This window comes from Mesoplodon mirus, assembly GCF_964341445.2.
Source record: "Mesoplodon mirus genome assembly, chromosome: 7".
Classification (NCBI taxonomy): domain Eukaryota; kingdom Metazoa; phylum Chordata; class Mammalia; order Artiodactyla; family Ziphiidae; genus Mesoplodon; species Mesoplodon mirus.
In genome coordinates, this window is record NC_138983.1 from 128,478,512 (window position 1) to 128,502,900 (window position 24,389).

Consider the following 24,389-nt stretch of genomic DNA (forward strand, 5'->3'; position numbering starts at 1 on the left):
TAGCATCTCTCATCTAAGCTTTCTTACCACACACGTGCCCCTCTGAGCTGCACAATGGACGTCTGTGTGCCCACGTGAGGACCAGCGCCCGGCTGCACGCCCCTCTCGGTAGCTATTCCTGCTCTTCCCAGCCACCCTTCTCACCCCCACTTCACTCAGTCCCGGGAAGCGGGTGGCGAAGTGCCTCTTACCAACCTTAAACCTCTTTGAATCTCTTCCCCTCTCAGGTCTGGGCAAGGAGTAGAGAAGGGGCTGGTCTGGAGGTGACCTTTAGGGACCCCCTGGGCTATGGTGGAGAGTCAAGTCCGGGCACCGGAGCTCGGGCTTTGTTCCTGCTTTGTTTTATTACCAGTGTGACCTTTAGCTCATCACTCACCCTCTCTGGGACTTAGTTTCCCTACCTGTAAGTGGTGGGTGCTGCACTGGGAGTCTCTGTGTGGTCCCTTCGAGCACAAGAAAGTTATGATAGAAAAATAGCGGCCAAGGTGCTTCTCTGACCTGTACTTATTTAGGAGTGATGGGAACCCTGGGTTTCTTTAACAGAGTTTTTCCTTTGAAGTTGGATTTTTATTGTTTTCTAGGGTCAGCGGATTATGAGTGGAGACTTCGCTGGGCAACCTGGCCCTTTGGCCCCATTCCAGGCAGGGGCCTGAGTCCCTGGCCTCTTCAGCATAGCCTCTGATCATGCTGCCCACTTTGGGCCTCAGTGTGAGGCCAGCAGGAGGTGCAGGGGCAAGGCAGGGGGCCCCAGAGAGTCCCATCTATAGCTCAGACTGAGAAGACACAGGGATTTTATTTCCAAAAAAATAGAAGACCTCGGTGAGGAGCCTTTCATTTATCAAAGAATGACGACAGATAATAAAGGGAAGTCGGGGGAGGCTGGGCTTCCCTTTTAGCAAAGGTGGGCAGTGGGTGCCCTCCTCAGCCCCACGCTCCTGACATCTGTGGTAAGGGCCTGGAGAGCAAGGCTTCGGGGTTCAGTCTCATGACTGTGCAGGTGGAGAAACTCCCTGGAATGCTCACACAGGCCGGGTTGCAAGGAAGAACTGAGGTCAGTTGTGTTGACTCTGCCATTCTAGAGAGGAAGAAGCTTTAAATCATGAAAATCCCCAAAGCCACAGACGGTCAGAGGTGGAGGGACCCTGTAAGATCATCCTGTCCTGGGGTAGCAAGTGGGTTTCTTCAGGAGAGCTGCTTCTGATCATCAGTGGTGGTCACTATGCACTGAGTTTAGGAAAAGGAAGCAAGTGAGGCGGTCCATTAGTGATGTCTGCCCTGGGCATGGCGCATACGCTGCATCTTTGCATCTGCTATCCACAGCCAGGGACACTCAGCTGGTGGAGAACTGAAGCTCAGATCTCCCGTCCCCTATGCCAGCGTTTTTCCCACAGCGCATCAAGGACATCCTGTGTCCTGTTCTTCAGGTGGCTTCGGAGGCCAGCCTCGGTTTCCTCCTGGGCATTTCTTTGCTCCTACGAAGAAGGTGGCAGGAATATAGGCAGAATTTTTTGTTGTAACATGTAAGGAAGATTGAAGGCTGTGGAGATCAAGCAGCTTGCCCAAGGTCCAGCATAACACAACCTTTGAAGTAACCCTCAAGCTCAGTTTACAGTGTGTTCTCTGTACAGAACTCTGACCATTAGGCAACAGTGCCCAGTTCCTTGGAGGGATCTCAAGTAACAAAAAAGGTAGGCATGGTGTCTGTGGGGTCTTGGGGTAAAGTGTTTTGACTGGCTTGACTGACCTCACCGGGAAGTCTCCTGGTTTGCTCTGGAGGCTGCCTGCCCAGCAGTGCTTCCAAGGTCCTGGTTGCTTTAATCACTGCTATCCCAGGAAGTGCCAGCACATTTGCCAAGTGGTCATGAAATGACAGTGGAAGTCTTGCTGGGTTAACCTGGGAGCGGAGCTGGTGAGAAGAGAAGCAGCCCAGAAATGGGATAGGTTCAGCCGCATTGCAGAATGCTCTCTGCATGTTTACCAGGCAGGAGTGAAAATCCTGCTGGAACAGGATTCTTGTGCTTCCACCTCCCTCACCCAGAGAATTGCTCCCCAGGCAAACTCACATCCCAGCGCTGCCAAAGCATGCAAATCAGTGGGCCTGTGAGGCTGTGGCTCAGAGGTGGGAAAGCAGAGGGCTGGCGCCGGCTCCTCCTGTCTACTGTCGGACAGGGGTCCTTGCCAGGTGGCTCGGACTGCTGACCTGGTGCCCACCAGATGCCAGGGAAGGAGAGGCAGAGGTGGAAGTTGCCTTTGACCCCTGTGCACCTCCTACAGACGGATCCTTGGCCTTTCTCACGGGGACTCCATTGGGTATTATGGCCATCCTGGCCTAAGGAAATTCTATCCAGAATCCCGGGTCTCCCCACCAGTTCAAGGTGCCTTTTACCCTCTTTTGGTCACTAAATCCCATTTTCTATGAACTGGGATGTTGTCTTCATAATTAACCCAAATCTCTCGAACTGTATTCTCGGCCTCTTCCTTTGCCTGGAGCTCTTTGGTATAGATGAACAGTTCTGGGTACCGTGTGGGACCAGGGAGATTCAGGAGTTGGGGCATTTAGCTGGGGCTTGGGTGGAGTCCTCAGACATTGTCTGAGTCTTAGAGATGCTAGCAGTAGCGTGAACGCTAGCGTGGGAAGGATGTACCACATTGGGGTTGGAGACGTGGGTCTTTGTCTTTCCCTGAGGATCATTCCCAACACATGCCCATACTTTAAAAGCTCTGTTACTTCGTACATATTATCACTTAACCTTGTTGAGACTCAGTTTTCTCACTGTAAAATGGGGGTGAATAATAATGCTTCATTTTCCCAAAGGCAGAGCGCTCGCCCTGATGATCTCTTCAGGTCCCTCCCAGCCCCGTGAGCCATAGTTCCAAGGTGTTTGCGCTCTGGCTTTCTTGCTAGAAGCTTCGTGGTCCAGAGATTCCCAGGAGACCATGAGAACCAAAAGAGGCTTGGAGAGAACTTAGCTGGTGTCCCTTCCAGCCTGGCACCGTTCTTACCCATTTGCCCCCAGGACATCCAAAGAGAGGATTCTGAAGCTTCCTTTGTGAGCCCTTTCTGCCCCATCTCTGCCCTCTGTGTTCATATCTTTTAGTTGTGGGCAGAACACAGGACAGAGGGAAACGGTGGGGAGAGTTCTTTGGTCCTTCCTTGCCTCCCTCTGCAGATGCTACACAGTGACCAGCTTCTGGGAGGGGAAGAAAAAGCCCTGGTACATTTCAATCAGCGGCACTGAATCCTAGGACTTTCGAGATGGAAGGAATTTTCAGTCCTCTGAGATCACCCGAGATCCCCCTCTTGATATTATCAAATTGCCCCTCAATTCAAATACCACTTCTATAACATCCCTGAAATAAGCAACCTCTGCCTGAATATTCCTAGCAATGGGGAGCCCTGTTGACATGAAACTGTGGGTTTCACTGCTGGACAATTCCATGTTTTACAAAATTCTTCCTTATACTGAGGTGAAGCCTGCTTCCCAGGAGCCTCCACCACCGACCTTTTGTGGAGCTGGGTCATTGGAACTGCAGGCTAAGCCTGCTTCACATCCATGCCAATATTTGGGGAGGAAGGAAGAGTACACTGACATTTACTGAAGCACTTACTATGCACCAGGCACTATGCCAAGTAGATCTTTCAAATGTTCCCTCATTGAATTACTTTAAATTTTTTTATTTTGAAAAACTTCAGATACATAGAAAAGAGAAGAAACAGCTTAATGAACAGCCATATACCCAACACCTGGATTTAATAGTTGTTAACATCTTGCCATATTTGTTTCATCCTTTTTGGGGGTAAATATTTTATTTTTAACTTTTTATTTCAAACGCACACAAAGGTGGACACTAAAACGATGAGCCCCATATACTCATTGCCTACTCTCAACAACCATCACGTTTCTGCCATTCCTGTCCCTGGAATATTTTCTTGTAAATTATAGACATTATAACTTTCCAATCCTAAATATGGCGGTATGTGTCTCTAAAACATAAAAGACATCTAAGGGTAAGTGTTCTCCTCTCTAGGCTAAAGATCCTTTCCTCATGTGGTGTGACATCTCAGCCCCTTACCATCTTGGTCCTCATGTTGCACAGCCCAGTTCATCGGGGTCCCTTTTAAAAATGTGGCCCTGGGGCTTCGCTGGTGGTGCAGTGGTTGAGAGTCCGCCTGCGGATGCAGGGGACACCGGTTCGTGCCCTGGTCTGGGAAGATCCCACGTACCGCAAAAAAAAAAAAAAAAAATTGTTGCCCTGAACTGGACATGATGCTCTCAGCAGAGATCTGCAACGGTCTGCATGCCTGCTAATGCACAGGATAGCATTAGTTTTTTAAGCAGCTACACCACACCTGTGCAGCACACTCAGGCCGATATTGGCTTCAGTCAACTGAAATTCTCCCTTTTTTGGTCTCTTTTTCACATGAGACACTAACGCCAGCCTCCTCTCTCGTCCCCTCCCCACAAGGAACTGCAGTTTGTTTATTTCCAGATACTGTCTGCCAGTAAACAGAAATGGGAATCACTTGTTTGCTTTTGTTTGGGAGGGAGAGATATATTTCTTGAGGAGATTTAACCTCTTTGAAAATGTAAAATACAGAGTATAGCTATTTTGATGGTCAAGTATCTTAAGTTATGCACACTTGAATTTTTAATCACCGTATGTATCTGCTGTGTTATTCCATTGCTCTAGTTTGAGGCTGGTTATTGGTACTGTTGAAAAAACTCTTTATCAGGTTTCACACTGTAGCACCGAGTCTTTTGTTTAAGCTTTATTGGGGTGTTACTGGTAAATAAAATTGTAAGATTTTTACAATGTACATCATGTTAACATCATGTGATGTTAACATGTACATCATGTGATTTGATACGTGTACACATTGTGAAAGGATTCCCACCATCTAATTAACACATCCATCACCTCTATATTTATCTTTATATGTGTGAGAGAGAACATTTAAGTTCCACTGTTTTAGCACATTTTAATTATACAGTACAGTGTTGTCAACTATAATCACCCTGTTATACATTAGATCTTCAGACCTGATTCATCTTATAGCTGAAAGTTTGCACCCTTTTACCAACTTCTCCCTATTTCGGAACCCTTCCAGCATCTGGCAACCACTTTTCCACTCTCTGTTTCTATGAGTTTGACTCTTTTTTATTTTTTATTTTTGGATTCCACATATAAGTGTTACCGTGCAGTATTTGTCTTTCTCAGTCTGGTTTATTTCACTTAGCATAATGCCCCCAAGGTCAATTCATGTTGTCGCAAATGGCAGGGTTTCCTTCTTTCTCATGGCTGAATAATATTCCACCATGTAACATGTTATATATATGTAACATTTTCTTTATCCATTTACCACTGATGAACACTTAGGTTGGCTATAGTGAATAATGCTGCAGTGAACAGAGGAATGAAGCTATCTGTTTGATATCCTGTTTTCTTTTCCTGTGGATATACACCCAGAGTAGGATTGCCAGATCATATGTAACAGGTAGGCTTAAAGGTAGGGCATACTTTTGAGCAATTTGACTACTTTAGTTGCCTACCCAGTATGAGGTAGAAAATTAGCTTTCTGGGTTAGAGTAGTTGTCAAAACATAATTCCCTAAGTTTAAAAAACTCTTTACTTTTTCTCCTTTTTTTTTGGTGGTAAAACATACAATATTAAATTTAAACATAAAATTTAAAATTTAAACATAAAATTTACCACCTTAATCATTTCTAATTTCAGCCTCCTCTTTTATGTATACAATTGACCTTTTTTAACCTAAATGTAGAGCTTAGATTTATTCCTGTTACATTTTATGTTGTTGGTTTTGGCCTCTTATTAGAATCAACCAAAATATTTTCTAATCCTGATTTCATCATCCAGTTGTCTGAATTAATTTCGCTCTTTAAATCACTTCCAGATTTGATCGGCATTAATACTGCTTATTTGCCTAAACTGTTGGTTACAGTCTAATACTTGGTTTTCTCTGTGTTGGACTTGGGATGCAGTGGGTTTATTGGGAAAATTGTATGAGTATGGGAGTTGCAAAAGCCAAGCTTTAGTCTGAAATCAAGGTCTCTGAGGCTGTGTGACCACCGCAAGGTGCTCCCCTCTGAGGTTGGACTTCAGTATCTTTCCAATGCTGAAAATAATGCTCCGGCCCCTCTGTGTGTCTGTCCTGCTTTGTTTTTTTTTTCTGCAAGTGGCTGCCATCTTTCAAAGCCAGAACTTGGAGAATAGAATATGATCAGGTTTCTGCAGGTGGTGGCACCTGTGATTTCTTAGACCTGAATAGAAGATTCGTTTCTGTAGGAGTTTCTTAGTGATTTGGATCAATTAAACACATAGTCATTCAGTTCCTACTATGTGTTAAACACTGTTTTAGGCTCTTGGGGTACAAGAATGAATAAGATGTAATAACCCTGGCCTCTAGGAGCTCCCAGTTTCATGAGGGAAACAGACACACAAAACACTGACTTTTAAAAAATGTGGTAGGTGCTGGAAGAGATATAAGTACGAGAGGTGGAAACACAGAGGAGGAAATCCCTCATTTTGCTTTGGATAAGTTTCATGGAGGGTGTGACATCTGAGTTGGGTCTTGGAGGATGACTGTGTATTTTCTAGGGAGAGAGCGCATTCTAGTCAGAGGGAACAGCATGTGCAAAATCCCTGACAAAGGAGCAGGCTCAGCCTGATGGAGGAGTGGCCCGGGACGTGTGGAGCCCAGCCCACAACTGGAGAGTGCTTCCCAGCATATAGCTGAGCTTTACTGTATTCCTGGGCGGTGGGTGGAATTGAAACTATGACCTTATTTTGCCATCAAGATGCCTGAGGCTCTGGAGCTTCCTGCCTTGACCAAGGCCACACAGCTTGGGAGCGATGGAGCCAGGACTTGAGCCCTAATTCTCTGACTTCAAGTCCAGGACTGTTTCAAGTATGCCCTGCTACTCCTGCACACCACAGCTTAAAGGGGTAGAAAACAAGTTTCTGATGATTGTGGACCAGTATTTCCCACAATATGGTGATTGCATCCCTTTCTTTCTCTAGGAAAGAGGGGTGCCCTCCTCGCTGTTTCAAAAATGAATAAATTGGGCCCTGGGAATGGCTTGTCGGTCCCCTCTCAACCTAGAGCATTAGGGCAGCAGCAGAACCCCAGTGAGCTTGATCTTGTCCCAGAGTTCCCAGGCACCACCTCCCAGGCCTTTCCTGTAGGCTGGGTGGGGAGAGGTGCCAGGCGGAACTAGGTCCATGGAACATGGGGGAGAAGCAGGAAGAAGCAGCAGTAAAATGAGGGCTGAGGCCATTTCCCCTCAGCCAGATCTGGAGAGAGAATCAACAGTGTCATCAGAAATGAACTAACGCCTGTATTAGACTATGTCATGGTGTCTCCACCTAGGCCTCCAGATGCTCTGAGCTCCTTCTCTCCAGCGGGGGGAAGCCATGTCTCCTGAGAATACTCTGACCTGCTTAGCAGTGGAATCGGAATTGGAGGTGAAATCACTTTGGGGGACTGAACCTTTATTCAGTTCCCAGTGCTGAACTAGTGCCGCTCTCTGCTGTCCCAGAGTAAAGGGGTCTGTCTCCTGGGAGGCCCTGGCTGGCCTGGGCCCCTCCAGTCCAGCCATTCAGTCAGCCTGGGACTCAAGGAGGATTAGACAATGATACCGATGCAGGCCGGGATGAGTCTGATGAGAAGGGGAGACTCCATCTTCAGGCTCCAAGCGCAGCAGGTGCGTCCTCAAGGGGAGAGGCCTCTGGAGAAAGACCCTGGAGAAACTCCTGGACAAGAGAAATTGTTCTCTTGTTGGCTGGTGGGTTTTAAAATTAATCTCTTCACTCTGTTTGCTCATCTTTTGCATTTCGTGGATCTCACAAACAGCACTCTAACGGCATCCGCAGATATCGAAAGTAAAGACTTTTCTGAATTGTTCACAATCCTGATGACCTCTCCAAGATAGACTGTTTTGGCCCTCAAGGTTTCTCTCCCTTTCTAGGTCTCATTCACATGTATGTTATTACCTCTTCTGGAGGTAATGATATTACACCTTCTCTTGCCTTCCAGACGCCATACCTGCCCGGTCTTCCTCCTACCTGAGTGCCCACTCTTTCTCAGTCTCCTTTGCTGGCCCTTCCTCATCATTCCCAACCTTGACCCTTTTATTCTCCTTCATCTGGACTCAGTTCCTTTGTAAACTCGTCAAGTCCTATGGCTTTAAGTACCACCTATAAGCTGAAAACTACTCACCCTGTACTTCTGACCTGACACCTATCCTGAATCCAAACTCCTTTCCCTGTCTCTCCTGGGATCTTTAATTGGCATCTCAAAGTTAACACGTCCCAGAACATAGCTTTTGATTTTATACCACCAGCCAGCTCCTCCCCGAGTCACCCCCATCTTGGGGAATGACTCCACCGCTCACTCCATGGAGAAAGCCCAACCCTAGGAATCATCCTTCCTCTCCTTCCCTTGCACCGCTCCTTGCAGCCATCAGCTGGCCCTGTCAGCTATCAGTTCACAATCCGGGTCCTTCTCACTACCTGCACGGGTGCCCTTCTATCCTGCACGCTGCCCACTCTCACCTAGCCCACTGCGATAGCCACCTGGTTGTTCTCCCTTCCTCCTTGCTCATCCCTACAGCTGATCACTGCAGGTGTAAACACTTAAGTGAAATCATGTCACTCCTCTGCTCAAAACCCTCTGATCACTTCCCAACGTCCTTGGCATGAAAGCTGAAGTCTTCAGCACAACCCGCCTGCCAGATCCACGTCATCTTTCCCCTGGTCACACCCATCCACATCTCTCCAGCCTTGCTGGCCTCATCACTGCTCCTCAGTGGGCAAGCCTGTTCTTGCCTCACTCAGATCCCGACCCCTCTGTCTGGAATGATCTTCCCAGACCACCCCGCTTATGGACAGCCTCTGACACTCTTCCCCTGACCATGTATTATTGCTCTCCATAGTAACTCTGTCTAAATGAAATTATATATTTGTTTTCTTATTCCTTTTATGTCTCCTCAACTAGAAAAGAAGCTCCATGTGGTCAAGGACTTCTGTCTATCTATTCCAGTATTATATTTCCAGTGCCTAGAACAGTGCCTGGTATAGAGAGTGTATTTAGCAAATACTTGTGGAATGAATGAATTTGCTCTTTGGTCAAATTTTAAAATCACTCCTTACTAGGCCACCTTTACAATGTCATGAAATAATTTTTAATATAAAAGCAATTTTATCTTTAAGTCTACCCTCTACACACACACACACACACACACACACACACACACACACACACACACACACATTTTCAGTCTGTGGGCCCTTCCCATCTTAACTCCCTTCACAGATTATCTATTTAGTCTTCGTTAGTCTCAAAATCAGGCTGCTGTTCAAAGATGACTTCCCGTCTCACTAATTTCCTCTTTCTCAGAATCCTGTAGTCCTCAACCTCTACTGTCATCTTGCTGGCCCAGCTGCTCTCGGAGATGCTTCACAACCAATCATACAGGCAAGGGCTTCACTTACCCGTTGCTTAGAACAGAGTAGAGGGAAGGGGGCTTAGGTTCAAGCTCCAGAGGATTCTCCTGGACCCCATTCATTCATCTATCCGGTGTTTCTTGAGCCTCTGACCCATGTTAGGAACTGTGGTGGCCATTGAGGAGAAAAATGAATGTCCTCCTCCTAGTTTTCAAGGAATTCATAGACTAGAGGGAGAGAGAAGCATGCAGACAAATAAAGAGTTACATGACATGTGCCATGCGGCTGGTAGAGAAGCCTGAAGGACCAGAGAGAAGGGGAACCAACTTTGTGGAAGGGAACAGTGCATGGAGGTGTGGAAACGGGAGAGGTGTGGCACGTTTGGACATGAGCGAGCTTTCCATGAGCCTGGAGCACAGGGTACATGGGAGGGAGGGAGGTGAGATCATGAGAGGCAGCAGACAAAGCAGGGAAGGTAGGCAGAAACCAGGTCATCCAGGGAATTATATGTTATACTAAGAAATTTGGACTTCATTCCAAAGCTATTGAAGAACCGATGGAAAGCAGAAGAATTTTCTGATTGAAAGTTCTGAATTCATTCACATGTTCATTTATTCATTCATTCAACTGATATAATTTGAGCTCCTATTATGTACTAAGCCTAGTGCTAGGCTCTGGGTGGTATTTAATATCATTTTCTTGCCATTATAGAGCCAATAATCCATGGGGCACAAAGGAAGATTCTTTGGCAGCTCCTGCCCTGAAGAGCTGTATGAACAGGAAATTTAATTATAGCAAAGAATGGAAGCAATTTCCCTAATAACAGGTATATGTTTAAGCAGATTTTGGTATCTCCATAAATGGAATATTATGTAGCCATTAAAAATGATCTTTGCGGGCTTCCCTGGTGGCGCAGTGGTTGAGAGTCCGCCTGCCAGTGCAGGGACATGGGTTCGTGCCCTGGTCCGGGAGGATCCCACATGCCGCGGAGCAGCTGAGCCTGTGCATCCGGAGCCTGTGCTCCGCAACGGGAGAGGCCACAAGTGAGAGGCCCGCGTACCGCAAAAAAAAAAAAAAAAAAAAAAAATGATCTTTGCAAACATAGGAGAAAGATTTATGACGTTCCTTAATCGTGTAGGAGAAAGATTATGATGCTTACTGGAAAAAGCAGGGTAAAAAATCTATACAGAGCGATATATATCAATGAGGAAAAACAAGCATAAAAAAGACCATAAAATATACAAAAATATTAATTGCAGCTGCCTCTCTGCAGATTGATTTTTCTGCTACTTTTTACTTTTTCTGTGCCAAAAAGTTTTATCTATTAAGCACACATTTACTTTTTCAACCCAACATTTATTATAAAGGGAAAAAGATGAATAAAACCAAGAATGAAAGTTGGGGTGGGGGTGGAAACAGGGGTGACACTCATCTACCTGACATGATTTAGGTGTCTTCAATGCTGGAGGGCTGGGATAGTGGGAGGCCTTCCTGCCTTCGGGCAGTTCCTTTAGGACTTGTGGCTGGTCCTTCCTTGCTTTTCCATTACAGCATGTATCACAGCTTCTGTCTTAGGGCATTTGGCTGAAGCAATCTGGTGTGGAAAGTTCTAATCTCAGTTAGACTCTATGTGACCTTGGACAAGTCAGTCTCCCCTTTCCCTGGTTCCCTACCTTCCTGAAGGAGATTTTCCAAAGACTTTTCCAGGAAACAGGATAAGCAAGAAGATTCCGGCCACAGGGCAGGCATTTTGTTCTTTTTCAAAATAAAGATAAGCCCATCCCAACATCCTATTTTCCACTAACTTTCAGTCTCTTCCAATCCTGCTAGCTATTAATGTTTTCTTTTTTTTTTTTTTAATCTCTTCCAGGAAATGACCGAAACGGCTTAGATTTCAACAGGCAGGTAAGGACATTCAGAAGAAAACCTTTATTCTATAAATTTTGGGGGTCATTCATACTCTGTCAGGTGTGGGGACACAAAGAAGATTAAGGGAAGTTTGAGGCTGTTTATTCATAGACTCATAGCTCTCAGAATTGAAAGAGGTCTTTCAAGGGCTTTTGCATCCAACCCCTCCCCCAATCCACAATCCAACGTCGGGGTCACCTCTTCATTATGTCCTCAAAAGAGTACTGACAGCGCAGCCCTATTTAGGATTATCTGCAGGCTGGATGTGGTCTGGAATATAAGACCACAACTCTTTTCCCATCAAAGCTCAGCTTGAGTTGTCTCTTGGGCAAGTCTGTTTGCATGGCCTGACTATGTGTAGAGGAATTTGTGGAGGTACAAAAGATGGAGGGTTGGGTTCCTCAGGGAACTCCTGATTTATTTATTTATTCATTTATTTCTAACATTTTTATTGGTGTATAATTGCTTTACAATGGTCAGTTTCTGCTTTACAGCAAAGCGAATCAGTTATACATACACATATGTCCCCATATCTCTTCCCTCTTGCGTCTCCCTCCCTCCCACCCTCCCTATCCCACCCCTCTAGGTGGTCACAGAGCACCCAGCTGATCTCCCTGTGCTATGCGGCTGCTTCCCACTAGCTATCTGTTTTACGTTTGGTAGTGTATATATGTCCATGCCACTCTCTCACTTTGTCCCAGCTTACCCTTCCCCCTCCCCGTGTCCTCAAGTCCATTTTCTGTAGGTCTGCGTCTTTATTCCCGTCTTGCCCCTAGGTTCTTCATGACCTTTTTTTTTTTTTAGATTCCATATATATGTGTTAGCATACGGTATTTGTTTTTCTCTTTCTGATTTACTTCACTCTGTATGACAGACTCTAGGTCCATCCACCTCACTACAAATAATTCAATTTCATTTCTTTTTATGGCTGAGTAGTATTCCATTGTATATATGTGCCACATCTTCTTTATCCATTCATCTGTCGATGGACACTTAGGTTGCTTCCAAGTCCTGGCTATTGTAAATAGCCAAAGGAACTCCTGATTTAAAAGATAGAGGACAAAACAGGGGAGCCAGGACAAAAAGAGCTCAGGAAAGAGGGCGTAACCCAGCTCAGTGGGACAATGGAGATACAAGCTGGGCGCCTTTAAAGGAACAAGCTGGGTGGAGTTCAGGTTAGTCGGGGAGGGTTTCAGGCAGGGGAAGGTGGTGTTGGATGGATTGAAGGATGGATAGATCTAGATGTGTAAAGAGGAGGGTGAATGAAGAGAGGACCTTCCCATTGAAGTTAGAAGCTGATGGGAAGATTGGGGGCTGAGGGCGAAGACAAGGTGTGATGTCAGAGGCAGATGGTGGGAGGGTTCATTGGGGGGACAAAGTCTAAATTGGAGACAAGCAGGAAGCAACACTGGGCCCTAGAGTGAGGCAGAGACGTGAGAATTAGAAACAAAGTCAGAAAGCCTGGGTTTGGGTCCTGTTTTGGCCACCAGCTAGCTGTATAAGTTGGGTCAAGTCACTTAATATTTTTAGTATGAGTTTTCTCAGCTGAAAAATTAATTTATTTCATAAATTTTGGGTGGGGGAGGGAACATGTACTGTGCCAGATGTGGGAATACAAAGAAAATTAAGACATGGTCTCTTCCCTGGAGGAGCTCACAGTCTAGATTGAGGAGTGGGGGAGACAGAGATAGAGGGAGAGGGAGAGGGGAGGGGAGAGAGAAACTCTTGAGTGGATCATTATAATACAATCTCATTCATGCTTTATTGGAGGCGTGTAAAAAGCATGGTGTCCAACAGAAATGAGAATAATTCATTCTTCCCGGTAGCTCAGGGCAGGCTTCATGGAGGAGGTGATATTTGATTCTAGCTCTGAAGAGTCAGTAGACTTTGTCAAGCAGAGAAGAGTGGGCTAGAGAAGGAGACAGCCCCAGGGAAGGAAAGACAACCCCAATTTGGGGATACATTTGATACTCACTAGGGGTCCTTCCCACTCATATCCAGAGTCCAAGTTTAGAAGGAAGTCAAGGGTGGAGGTCAAACTCAGACATATGTTCTTCTCCTCCTTTATCTGTAGAGTGATTTGAAGTCCCTACTAACATTTCCTGAAAGGCTTCTAACTCTGGGTACATCCTTCACAGCTGGAGAGGAACAATCTGGAGTTCTAACCCAAAACCTCTTAGGCAACTTCTGCAGTTGTGTTCATTGGGGAAGTTTGCTAACACATGGAGGCCAACTACTCTCTCCCTTCCCTCAAGACCTAAGACAGAGGTAGGCTTCAGTTAAAGACATATCTAGGTGAGCTACGAGGAAGGACTTGCAGCCAATGTGACTTATCAAACAATGGAAGAGCTACCAAGGGAGGGAGACTGTGGAATCAGCTTCTCTCTCAAGGTCTTTAAAGATGAGACAGATTCTCATCTAAGGGATCATTTGGCCAGGTTTGTTTCCAGGGCAGGAGGATGGAGGACATTCCCGAGGATTCAGTGATCCTGAAGGAGCCCTCGGCAGGTTGGGATGTGGCCTGTTGCCTGTGCTTTCCAAGGGTCCCAGCCCAGGGTCCGCCTCTCATGGTCCCTTGGACGAGATGCACGTGGAGGAGCCCATCCCACACCAAGACGTGGTGGCACCAGTCCAGCCCGGAGGTGGCCTGCTCCACAGGCCTGGTGGGTTTGGCTGCCTGTGTGATCTTTCTAGAGCTTGGGAAACCCTCGTGCTTAGGACAAGGCTAGGGACAGCCCCTCTGGCCCCAGCAGCCTACAGAGAGGCCCCGGCCCTTTGAACATCCTTTGGGGTATGGTTTCCCCACCAGCTGGGAGAAAGTTTCCTGGCTTCTGTCAGGGGAGGGCCTCACTAGCGTTCGCTTCCCTTCGATGAGCCTCATGGGAAGGGGGCAGTTCCACCCTCCCCTGGGAAGGGTTTTTGGATTTCTCATTACTGACCAGAACAGACACATAAAGATCTTTTCTTTAAAGAGGTTGGAATTTTGGAGGAAGGGAGGTTCAGCTGGTCACGCTCATTTACACACTTAGACTGGAGCTCTCCTCTGTGCACAGGCACACATGTCACGCCCTCCCGAAGGCCCTCCTCGCTCCCTCTCACTGTCTCTCGGATGCCTCAGATACCAAGGCCCGCACCCTCACCTTCTCACCAGTTCACCTGCAGGCCTGCAGGTGGGCACCAGGATTTCTCAGGCCCTTGCACTGACAGTGATACCCTCGTGCTCCATGACAAGGGACGTAAACCAACGTTGGCGACCCCGAGGCACTGGGCAAAGTGCTTTTGGCACTTTATCTCATCCGATTCTCACTGTATACCAAGCGTTACTATCCCCCTTATACAGGTAAGGAAACTGCCTCCCGGGCAGCCCCACCTGATTTGGAAAAGGATTGGAGAGATTAAGTAATCTGCTGAAGGTCACGCAGATTGGTCAGCTGGCAGAGCCAGGACTTGAACCCACCTCTCTTTGACTCCAGAGCTCATTTTTCCCATGATGCCTTGCAGCAGCCTCCTCTACAGTCTCTCAACTCCCCTCTTCCTGAACATACACATTGTCCTTAGAGAGAGGCCTGGGAGCCAGCGGCTGAGTGTGACCTCACCATGACTAACTGGGAGGAAGTGGGAGGTGCAGGGAGTGGGGAGGGGAAGAAGGAGTGTTGTGTAGGAGCGGCCTCTGTGTCTGATACAGAGACGGGGTGGCAGACGCGGGAGAGCAAAGGATGAGTCGCTGCCCTTGGTGAGGCTCACAATGGAAGGCCCCAAGCCATTTGGTGCAGTTGGGAATTGCAGCCAGGCTCTGGGCGCACTGCTGTCCTAAGGTTGCATGAGCGAAAGACGCTGCCTCATCATAAAGTTTCATGCTGAGCCTCTTAACTTTCTGGTCCCAGGAAAGCAGCCTGAGCCTGTTTGGGAGATAACTGTGGGCTGACCCAGAGACCCAGAAACAGGGCCACCCCTCAGTCCCCAGGAAAGCTTAAGACAGAGTTGGGAGGCAACAGAACAAGGCCAGATGCCTGGACAGGGAATCAGAGGTCCTGGGGGCCAGTGCTGTTTCCACCCTACACAATCCTCTTCTCCTTCCTGGGCCTTGGTGTCCTCATGAATAAAAGGAAGACATTTGCTTGAGATGATTGCTAAGGCCCCTGCGGTCTGTATGTTATGGTCCCATCAATATTCTCATGCCATATTCTGTTTGGTTTTGCTTCCACTTTCCTTTCATGTTTTTCTTTGAAGAGAAATGGGGAAGAGAGTGTCCATTTCTTCACCCTGAGCTGTAGAGAGTGAGGAGAAATATGTCACATGGAATCTTTCCAGCCTTTATGATCTTGTGTGATCCAGCGAACAGAATCTTTTGAAATTCAAGGGGCAGAGACAGGAGGACCCAGCAGGCTGGATCTGGGGCCAAATATTCATTCTTTGAATATGTAGTCATTCCTAAGAGCTGGATAGAGGGTGTCATTTGTAAGAAGATAAATGGCAATGAACTCTGAAGTGCATTCTGTAAGAGACGTAAGAGTACTGAGCTCTGAGATACCGCCCAAGGATGTCACCAAAGAGATGGTGTTGAAGCGGGTGACAAGGGAAGAGACGGGGCTTTGACGGACTGGCAGAGAGGGGCAGCAAGAATATTCCAGGCATAGGAGAGAGTAAGGGTGGAGCCTCGCTATGTAAAAGGGAGCTGTGAGAAGGTCAGCATGGGATGTGATGGTGGCAGATGAGGCTGGGCCAGATTATGCAGACCTTTGAATACCCAGCAAAGAAGTTTATTTATTTATTTGTTTATTTTGGCTGCGCAGCATGGCTTGTGGCATCTTAGTTCCCTGATCAGTGATTGAACCCGGGCCCTCGGCAGGGAAAGCACAGAGCCCTAACCACTGGACCGCCAGGGAATTCCCAAGAAGTTTAGATTTTATCCTGTGGGCATTTTCAAGCATAACTAGTTTCATTTAATGGAAGAGCCTTAGGAGGGAGTGTGGGTGCAGAGGGCAGGAAGGATGAATGACGCAATGATGCAAGAGAGGCCTGATGGGATGCCATTGTGGTAGGAGGAGTGGGCAATGCCAAGGAGAGGGATTATGCACACAGACTTAGAGCCAGACGACCTGGGTTTGACTCCTGGGTTTGGCACTACCTGGCGGTGTGACCTTGGGCAAGTTCTTCAACTTCTGTGTTCCTCAGTCTTCTCATCTTACAGGTGGGGAGAATAATGGTACCTATCTCATAGGGCTGTTGTTTGTGTGTGTGTGTGTGTGTGTGTGTGTGTGTGTGTGTATACCTCTTAGACAATGTCTAGAACATATAAACTGTATAGGTATTTGCTATTATTATTCCTGTGTCAGTAAAGCATGGAGAGACTCAGATTTGAGAGAGATTTTTGGTGTAAAATCAGGAGGATTTTGTCAACAGTTTGGATATGGACAGCTAGGGAAGGGGAAGGGTCCAGCAGGATTCTTAGGTTTCTAGCTTGGGATACTGAGCATTAGTGGGTCTATAACCAGAGATCAAGAGAATGGGAGGTCCAGCCAATTTGTCCGGATGATGGGAAGAGGATGAAGGGCAGATAATGGACAATAGGTGTTCAATACGTGATGAGAAATTTGGATCTGGAGCCCACCAGACAGGTCAGGATGCATACTGAGGAGTCACCATCGAATTGTGTCATCCAAAGTGATGAGAGGGAGGGAGGTCACCTTAGGGAGGGTGCGCAGACTCGGGTGAGAACCCAGGGCAGACCTGGAGAGAAGGAACATGTAGGGGACAGGCTGAGGAACGGGCACCCGTAGATGAGACCAAGAAGGAGTGGTTAAAGGGATGGGAGGAGGACCACTCCCACAAAGGAGAGACTTTCATATGAAGGTGGGGATAGCAGACAGCATCACAGCACACAGAGATATTGTAGAGCCCCAGCCTGGAAGTGGCCACGGTTTGGCAGTGAGGTGAACACTGGTGGCCTCATCGTAGCGTCTCTAACGTCTGTGGTGAGAGCAGAAGCCAGATTGCTGTCATCGAGGGGTAAGGAGAAGTTAGGAAATGCTGGAGACGAGGACTGCAGATTCCCTTTCAAGGAGTGGGATGATAAAGGGATGCAGATGTTGGCTGAAAATGGAGACAGTGTGAAGGGAAGGTTTTGGGGATGAGGGAGACTTTGGTGGGTTGTGGGCCTGGGGAGAGATAGGAGATGCCATAGAGGAGACAGAAAAGAGAGAACATGGGTGGAGGGTTTAGCCTAGAAGAAGAGAAGGGCTCTTCTGGGAGGGAGGGAGGGGAGGCTGAGTGCCCTGTGGGTGAAGTCAGGAGCCTGAAGGACAGCCTCCTGTTCACAGAGTTTCTCCACTTCCATTTCCTGCTCTTTTTTTTTTTTTTTGGCTGCGTTGGGTCTTTGTTGCTGAGCTCAGGCTTTCTCTAGTTGCAGTGAGCGGGGGCTGCTCTTCGTTGCGGTGCACAGGCTTCTCATTGCAGTGGCTTCTCTTGTTGCGGAGCACGGGCTGTAGGCACACGGGCTTCAGTAGTTGTGGCATGCGGGCCCAGTAGTTGTGGCTCGCAGGCTCTAGAGAGCAGGCTCAGTAGTTTTGGCACACAGGCTTAGTTGCTCCGTGGCATGTGGGATCTTCCCAGATCAGGGATCGAACCTGTGTCCCCTGAGTTGGCAGGCAGACTCTGAACCACTGTGCCACCAGGGAAGTCCCCATTTCCTGCTCTTTCAACCAACAGCTAACTTCAGAAGAACATTAGGAAGTATCATTGGCTTAAAGGGGCTTGGAGGAGTCCACAATGATAGATGCACACCTGGGGAGCCTTGCTTGCCCTGCTCTGTGCTGGTGACATCTGGGCCCCTCGTCATCCAGGGCTGTGGGTGTCTACCAGACCCATCAGAGCGATGTCTCCATCTATGCTGTTGAAAGCTAAGTCTTGCTAGAAGACTTCACAAAAGTTCTCTGGGGCCAGAAGAGAGTCTGAAGCAAGTTGGCAGGTGTCTTTGTCCCTGAGCTTCCTACCCCCAAAGCTGAGACCCAGTGGCCTGGGATTCTATCTCAGCCCCAGGCCTGGCAGCATTCTCAGCTCACCTGCGGCCGCAACATTCAGCCCTCCAGTGCCTCTCTCGGGAACCCGTCCAGCTAGTCCAGAGCAGTGGTCCCACTGCGCTCCCATAGAGCATTTGGTTTTGAATCAAATGGGATTTTCCTTCGCCGTTTTCATGACTGTGAGCTACCACGGATTCTCTTTTTTTTTTTTTTTTTTGAATTTTTGAATTTTATTTTATTTATTTTTTTTACAGCAAGTTCTTATTAGTTATCTATTTTATCCATATTAATGTATATATGTCAATCCCACGGATTCTGGCTGCTCCCGGCATGCGTCGATTGTAGTGTTTAATCAGCTCAATGGGACATCTTCTCTAAAATCAACAAAATTCAGCCTAAGGAAAGGTCTCTGAGGATTCTGAATGATGGAGAGGCTTCTCCGGGGAGGCCCATGATGGAGGCATAGGGGCGGCAGGACCAGACTCTCAAGTGAAGGTCTGCAGTGAAGACATAGTGAGCCCCTCCCCCAGGCACCCAGGGAGCAGCCCCAGGAGGGCCGGCACCACAGTAGCTGAGCACCAGAGGACAAGGGAGGGAATTAATTGACCACATTTGACCATTTAGTTGCACAAACCTGTGTCTAGATGTGAGGGGTCAGAGGGGAGTAGAACGTGGTCCCTGCCCACGGGAGCTCCCAGCTGGTGGGAAGAAAATGTAGCAGAGGCTGCGGAGGGGAGGGAGGGCCCCTGCACTGTAATAATGCTGATGGGGCTGGTTCAGTGAGTCTAAGAAAGCCAGGCAGGTGTGTACAGCCAGGGGTAGTTGGCCCAATAAGCTGGAGGGAGACTCTGAGACCTCCCTGTGATAGACCTTGGAGGATGAGAATTAAGGATGGTGAAACTCTTGATCCTCTGAGGCTTGTTTCCCTCTGCTGCAAGATCCTTCTTCTGGTCCTGTACTTCTGGGTTGAGGCAGGATTATTGAGGGTGGATGAGCAGACTAAGAGAAGAGGATGCGGAGCCAGCAAGCCACATTTTGCTCAACCCTAAGCAGTAGGGTTGGGTTTTAGAGTGTTGATGTATAACATCCTTCTTCTTTCCCCCTCCAAGGTACCAAAGCAGTTGAAAAAAACAGATACAGGAGCCTGACAGATAGAGCTGCAGGGGGGCCAGGGTTGGTTTTTTGTTTGTTTGTTTTTAGAGTGTTTTTATCGCCAAAAAGAAAGTGACACGGCTACCCTAGGACACATTGCTATAAAAATCATTTAACAATAAAATTATAAAGACAAAGTAATGACAAAGATAGTGGATAATTCTACCAGAAAGCCTAGATGGACAAAAAATGTATAGTGGACATCAAAACATAACTCTTATATCTTTGTCAAACAAGAGAAGAGGAGAACAATAAAATATTGTTTTTAGGAGATACCCCTTAAAAAATGTACAATTTATTCTAAAAGGCTGCACTTGAACAACAGGCCAGAACTTATATTCACTTAACTTGTTGGGGGCCATGGCTTTGATGTGTAGCCACAACGGACTTTCAAAGACCTTGCTCCAGAATTAAATACATCCACCTGGCACAGATAGAGCTGGTGGAGAGCAGACCTTAAAGTACCCTCCTAGCCAACAGGCAGGTCTCAGAAGGTGTCAAGTCACACACACCCACTTCCTTCTAAACCTGTGTTCTTAGCCTTATCAGACCCAATGTTCCTTGTAACAAGGATGCTATAAAGCCCCTTTAATATCCTAGAATGAAATTTATAGAGAACATACATAAAAATCGGTAAGATACTCTAATTTGAATAAGGATTCAAGGGAGAATGAAAAAAATTAAAATGATATAATATGTATTTCAGCAAGTAAATGCTTGGGCACATTCCCCTGGAAGGTTTGATGAGATAGTAGGATGCTTGCACCTATATGAATGTGACAGACACAAGTACAGACCGATATTGGTATGCTCTACTGGCAGCTGAAAAGCCATGATTTTCCAAAATGTGAAACAACTCTTGGTAAACTTCCAAACAAAATAAAATATAATCTTTCCTCAATTTATACAGAAAATGGCATCCCGGAAAAAGTCAGTGCATATCAGAAGTGTGCAAAAGATATGTTGTGCCTGCATAAAAACTGGAATTGGGCTCTAGGCTCATGTGATACAGGCAGGCTTTTTACTGACACGAGTGTCCAGTGGGGCGTTTGAAAGTCGGATGCGAGTTGTACAGGACACGAACGAGAGTTTCTTGTCCGGTACTGTCTTCTGCGTTGCAGGATGTCTAGAATGCCTCTCCTCTGCCTGGTAAATACAAATAGAGCCTCCTAATTATTAAGACAGAAAAACCACCGCATAGATTTCAGAGAATGACCTTCAGGTTTGCTGTCATCCCCAGTGAGGACAGCTGACCTAGACTCACCAGGGACATAGGTCACTTCTACCAGGAGGCAGAGGGCGAGATGTTCCTCTAGCTGTGATCCTTCCACACAGAAAGACAAGGGAGTGGAAAATGAAGGCTCCCCAGCACTGGGAAGAGGCACCCCCAAATAATACACACAGACCTGCCCTCAGAGCACTTACTTGCTATCCAATGAAGGAGACAGGTCTGAAAAGTTCCTTAAAATGTCAGAACAAAAGGATATGTAAACCAGTGCAGCTTCAACAGGGAATAAGCTGGGCTTATTGAGTAACAAGGTTGATGGAGAACAGAATTTTCAGGCAGGAGATCATTGGTGAGAAGAAATGATTCCTTTCTCCAAAGCGATTTCCCCATTGCAGTCAAGATAATATAACAATAGAAATAGTTAATGGATCCTGCTGTGCGCAGGCGCTGAGCGTTACTTAGAGCGACACTGTGAGGTCATTGGGATCATTCCAATTCTATAGATGAGAAAACTGAGACTCTGAGAGGTTAAGGAATTTTCCCACAATCACTCCATCCATAAGTGGAGAATTTAAAGCCAGGCTGGCCAGACTCCAGACTCCGTGGCTCTCCCGCTCCACGGCTCTGCTCGTCTTGGAGGAGGCGGTTCCACGTAGCAGCTGAGCCGATTGTCTGTGTTGGCCAACCTCTCCGCGTCTCACAGCCTCACCCAAAAGTGAGAACAGTCATAGAGCCTACTTTCCAGTCATGTTGTAAGGGTTAATTATAGATAAGATACATAACCTAGAATAGGCTCTGACATACAGTCATCGACCAATAAACATTAGCTGCTATTACTTCTGATGAATGAGAACCCATCATTTTCTCTTCCCTGGATGGCTGCTGCACTGGGCTTGCACCAGTTTAGATGGGCTGCATCTAAGCTGGTGTTTAGATGTTATCAGAAAGGAAATGTTTTTCAGGGATCCACCATCTCTCCATCTAAGCTTCCCCCACCTGCCCCAAGTTTGGGTGGGAAGCAAATGATGAGTGTCTTCGCATTTGGAGAGGTGGAAAGTTGTCCTCCTTTGCCAATCATGCTCTGCTCTTTGGCCTGAGGCTCAGCTGTCAACTGTGTCCTGCTTGTGGCCTGGGCAGCAGCCTTGGCTTTAGATGGACTGAGCCTTGTTGAGAGCAGCACGGTGAGGAACAGGTAGGAATGGGAGTGGCCGGGGTTTTCAGGAGCCCCACCCCTAGATCACCCTGGTTGACCCAGCTACCCACTACACCACCACAAAGCCTCTCCAGGGTACTGGGTGTCGGGCCAGTTCATTCAGGCTGCAACACTGGCACAAGCCCACAGTGCATCTCGATGGGGAGTGGAGACTGAATGTTCCTCTCCACTCAGGGGTGGGGTGGAGAGTGGTGAGGACACAAGAGGAGGAGGGAAGTGTCGGAACCCTCTCCCTGATTCTGCAGGGATCCAAAAGGGGTTTTCTTTGGAGATTTGAACCTAGTTGCCTTTGGTGGGTGTAGATGCTGGTAAAGCAGGGCCAGTTCATCCCCCTCTCATGTAGGAGTCTTTTTTGGAGCAGGGGTCTTGAAAAAGAAGCTGGATTTGACCCCAGTGGCAGAAGAAGTTAATACCACCCTGAGCTGAAAGGCACTGGGCTGTGCCCTTCATAAGCAGTATCTCCTTGAAACCTTACAGCAACCTAGAGCAGTAGCTTTTAGAACTCCCATTTTACAGATGAGGAAACTGAGTCTCAGGTCAAGAGACTTGCTTGGAACTAGGATTCAAACCAAGGATGATGGGATGTGCAAGGCGTTTTACCTAAAGTTATATCTTACTTGATATTACTTCATCCTTACGACAGCCCGGTGAGGTAAGCATGATTATTCCCATTATATAGCTGGGGTAACTATAGCTCAGAGAGGTGAAGTAATTTTTACCCAAGGTGGAGCTCAGATATACAACAGACCTGTCTGACTCTACACTGTGTCAGGCTGCTTTTGCGAGAGACAGAGAGATCCTGCAACTCGACAAGCCCTCATGTTGCCCAGAGCCCCTCATCTGATGTCTGCACAGTACTTTTCCACAGGTCCCAAGCCCTCATGCTCACACCGCAGACCTCTCACGGCCGGGGCTTGCCAGCTCGCATGGCAGAGATGCTATCTGCAGGCTCAGGGAAGGCTGCCAGGGGAAGGGTGGGGCGAAGAAGGGTTCCTACCCAGAGGGTTCCCCTACCCCAAGTGGAGGTGCACCTCCCTGGGCCTGTGCGTGAGAAGGGTGCAGGGAGGAGGGGAGCGTATTCTTGTGTGTGTGCCTCCAGGGCAGGAGGTGGGACCTGCCCTTCTCTTTGCCCCCCTGTCAGAGGGCTGTCAAGGCAGCTCTAGTACCTGGGAGATTCTCCTCCCAGAATCACAGCTGCGGCAGAAAATAAACTTTTCCACCTCAAACTTCCCTCTCCTAGTCTAGCCTGAGAATGGCTTTGGAGGCCACGCTTAGGGCTCAGGAGCTGTTTCCTTGTAGCTGCTCAGTTCCCTACCAGGCCACATCCCATCTCACGGCCCCCACTGCTTGACAACTTACAGAGGACCCCATTAAGCCAATAAGTTTTAACTCACAATAGCTATTGAACAAATGTTATCATTCTCATTTGACAAGGGAACTGAGACTCAGAATGGTAAAGTGACTTCAATTAAGTGGCAGAGCCAGGACTTATTCAATGTACCTTTATTCAGTGTCTACTTGATAATAGGCGCTGTGTCCAGTGCTGGTCTGCTGTCTTCAAATCCAGCTTATTCGACTAATCGGCTGACCCCATCGCCCCCATCGCCGCCTGGGCCTCTGCTGCTTTTGTTCAGATCCAGTGTCAGGACTGCCTTCCCTCTCCCCTGCGAGGCCACTAAAATACCCTTGGCTCCCAACCCCCAAGGATCCTTGGTTCACACCCTGTTTTGTTTCTCTGTCATGGCAGCCCCTCCCCTGCGCTGGCATCTTCTAACATTTTCTCCACAGACTTCGCTGGCATGGACTGCTGCAGGGTGTCTGGTCTTAGGCTTGCAGATGGCAGTGTAGTGGTCAGAGGTCCAGCTCTGGCGTCACACAGACCTGGATTTGAATCTCAGCTCTACCAACAGAAGCTGTGGAACCCGGTCACTCACCCTCCCCAAGCCTCAGTTTCCGCCTTTGTAAAAGAGGGGGAAATCATAGCACCAACCTAATAGTATTGTTAGGAGGAGGATTACATGCAATCTTGAGTGTAAACTGTCCGGGACATAGTAAGTGCTCAATAAACTGGGTTATCGTTGCTCTTGCAACAGTATTGGTTCTAGCTGCCCCGTTTCACATCAGCCTGGCTCCAGCTCGCGCTTCCTCTTAGCTCTGCCCTTGGGAGCCTCTGAAGGCCGGAGGTTCACCATTTTCCAGATGGCAGTTCTGCTCATATTCCCCTCAACTGCTGGCGTCCCTCTGAGTGCCCTTACTTGTGCCCTTGTACCTGACTCAGCCTGTTACTAGAGGAATAATAAGAAAAATATGCCAGACTCAGTTGGTGCCGGGTAAATACAGGCATGCCTCACCATACCTAAAAGGGTGGTTCCTGAAATATTGTACCTAAGTCAACGTTTTATCA

The 24,389-nt window shown here is 47.6% G+C and overlaps 1 protein-coding gene across 1 annotated transcript in view; it reads left to right on the plus strand.

Moving 5' to 3' along the window:
- Positions 1-24,389, plus strand: part of POU2F3 (POU class 2 homeobox 3) — a gene marked incomplete at both ends in the record, with an annotated part of 79,242 nt that overhangs the window by 19,053 nt on the left and 35,800 nt on the right. Inside the window, one exon of the mRNA XM_082628774.1 lies at positions 11,336-11,370. Coding sequence (XP_082484900.1) covers positions 11,336-11,370 — 35 coding nt within the window. The remainder of the gene's footprint in view (positions 1-11,335; positions 11,371-24,389) is intronic.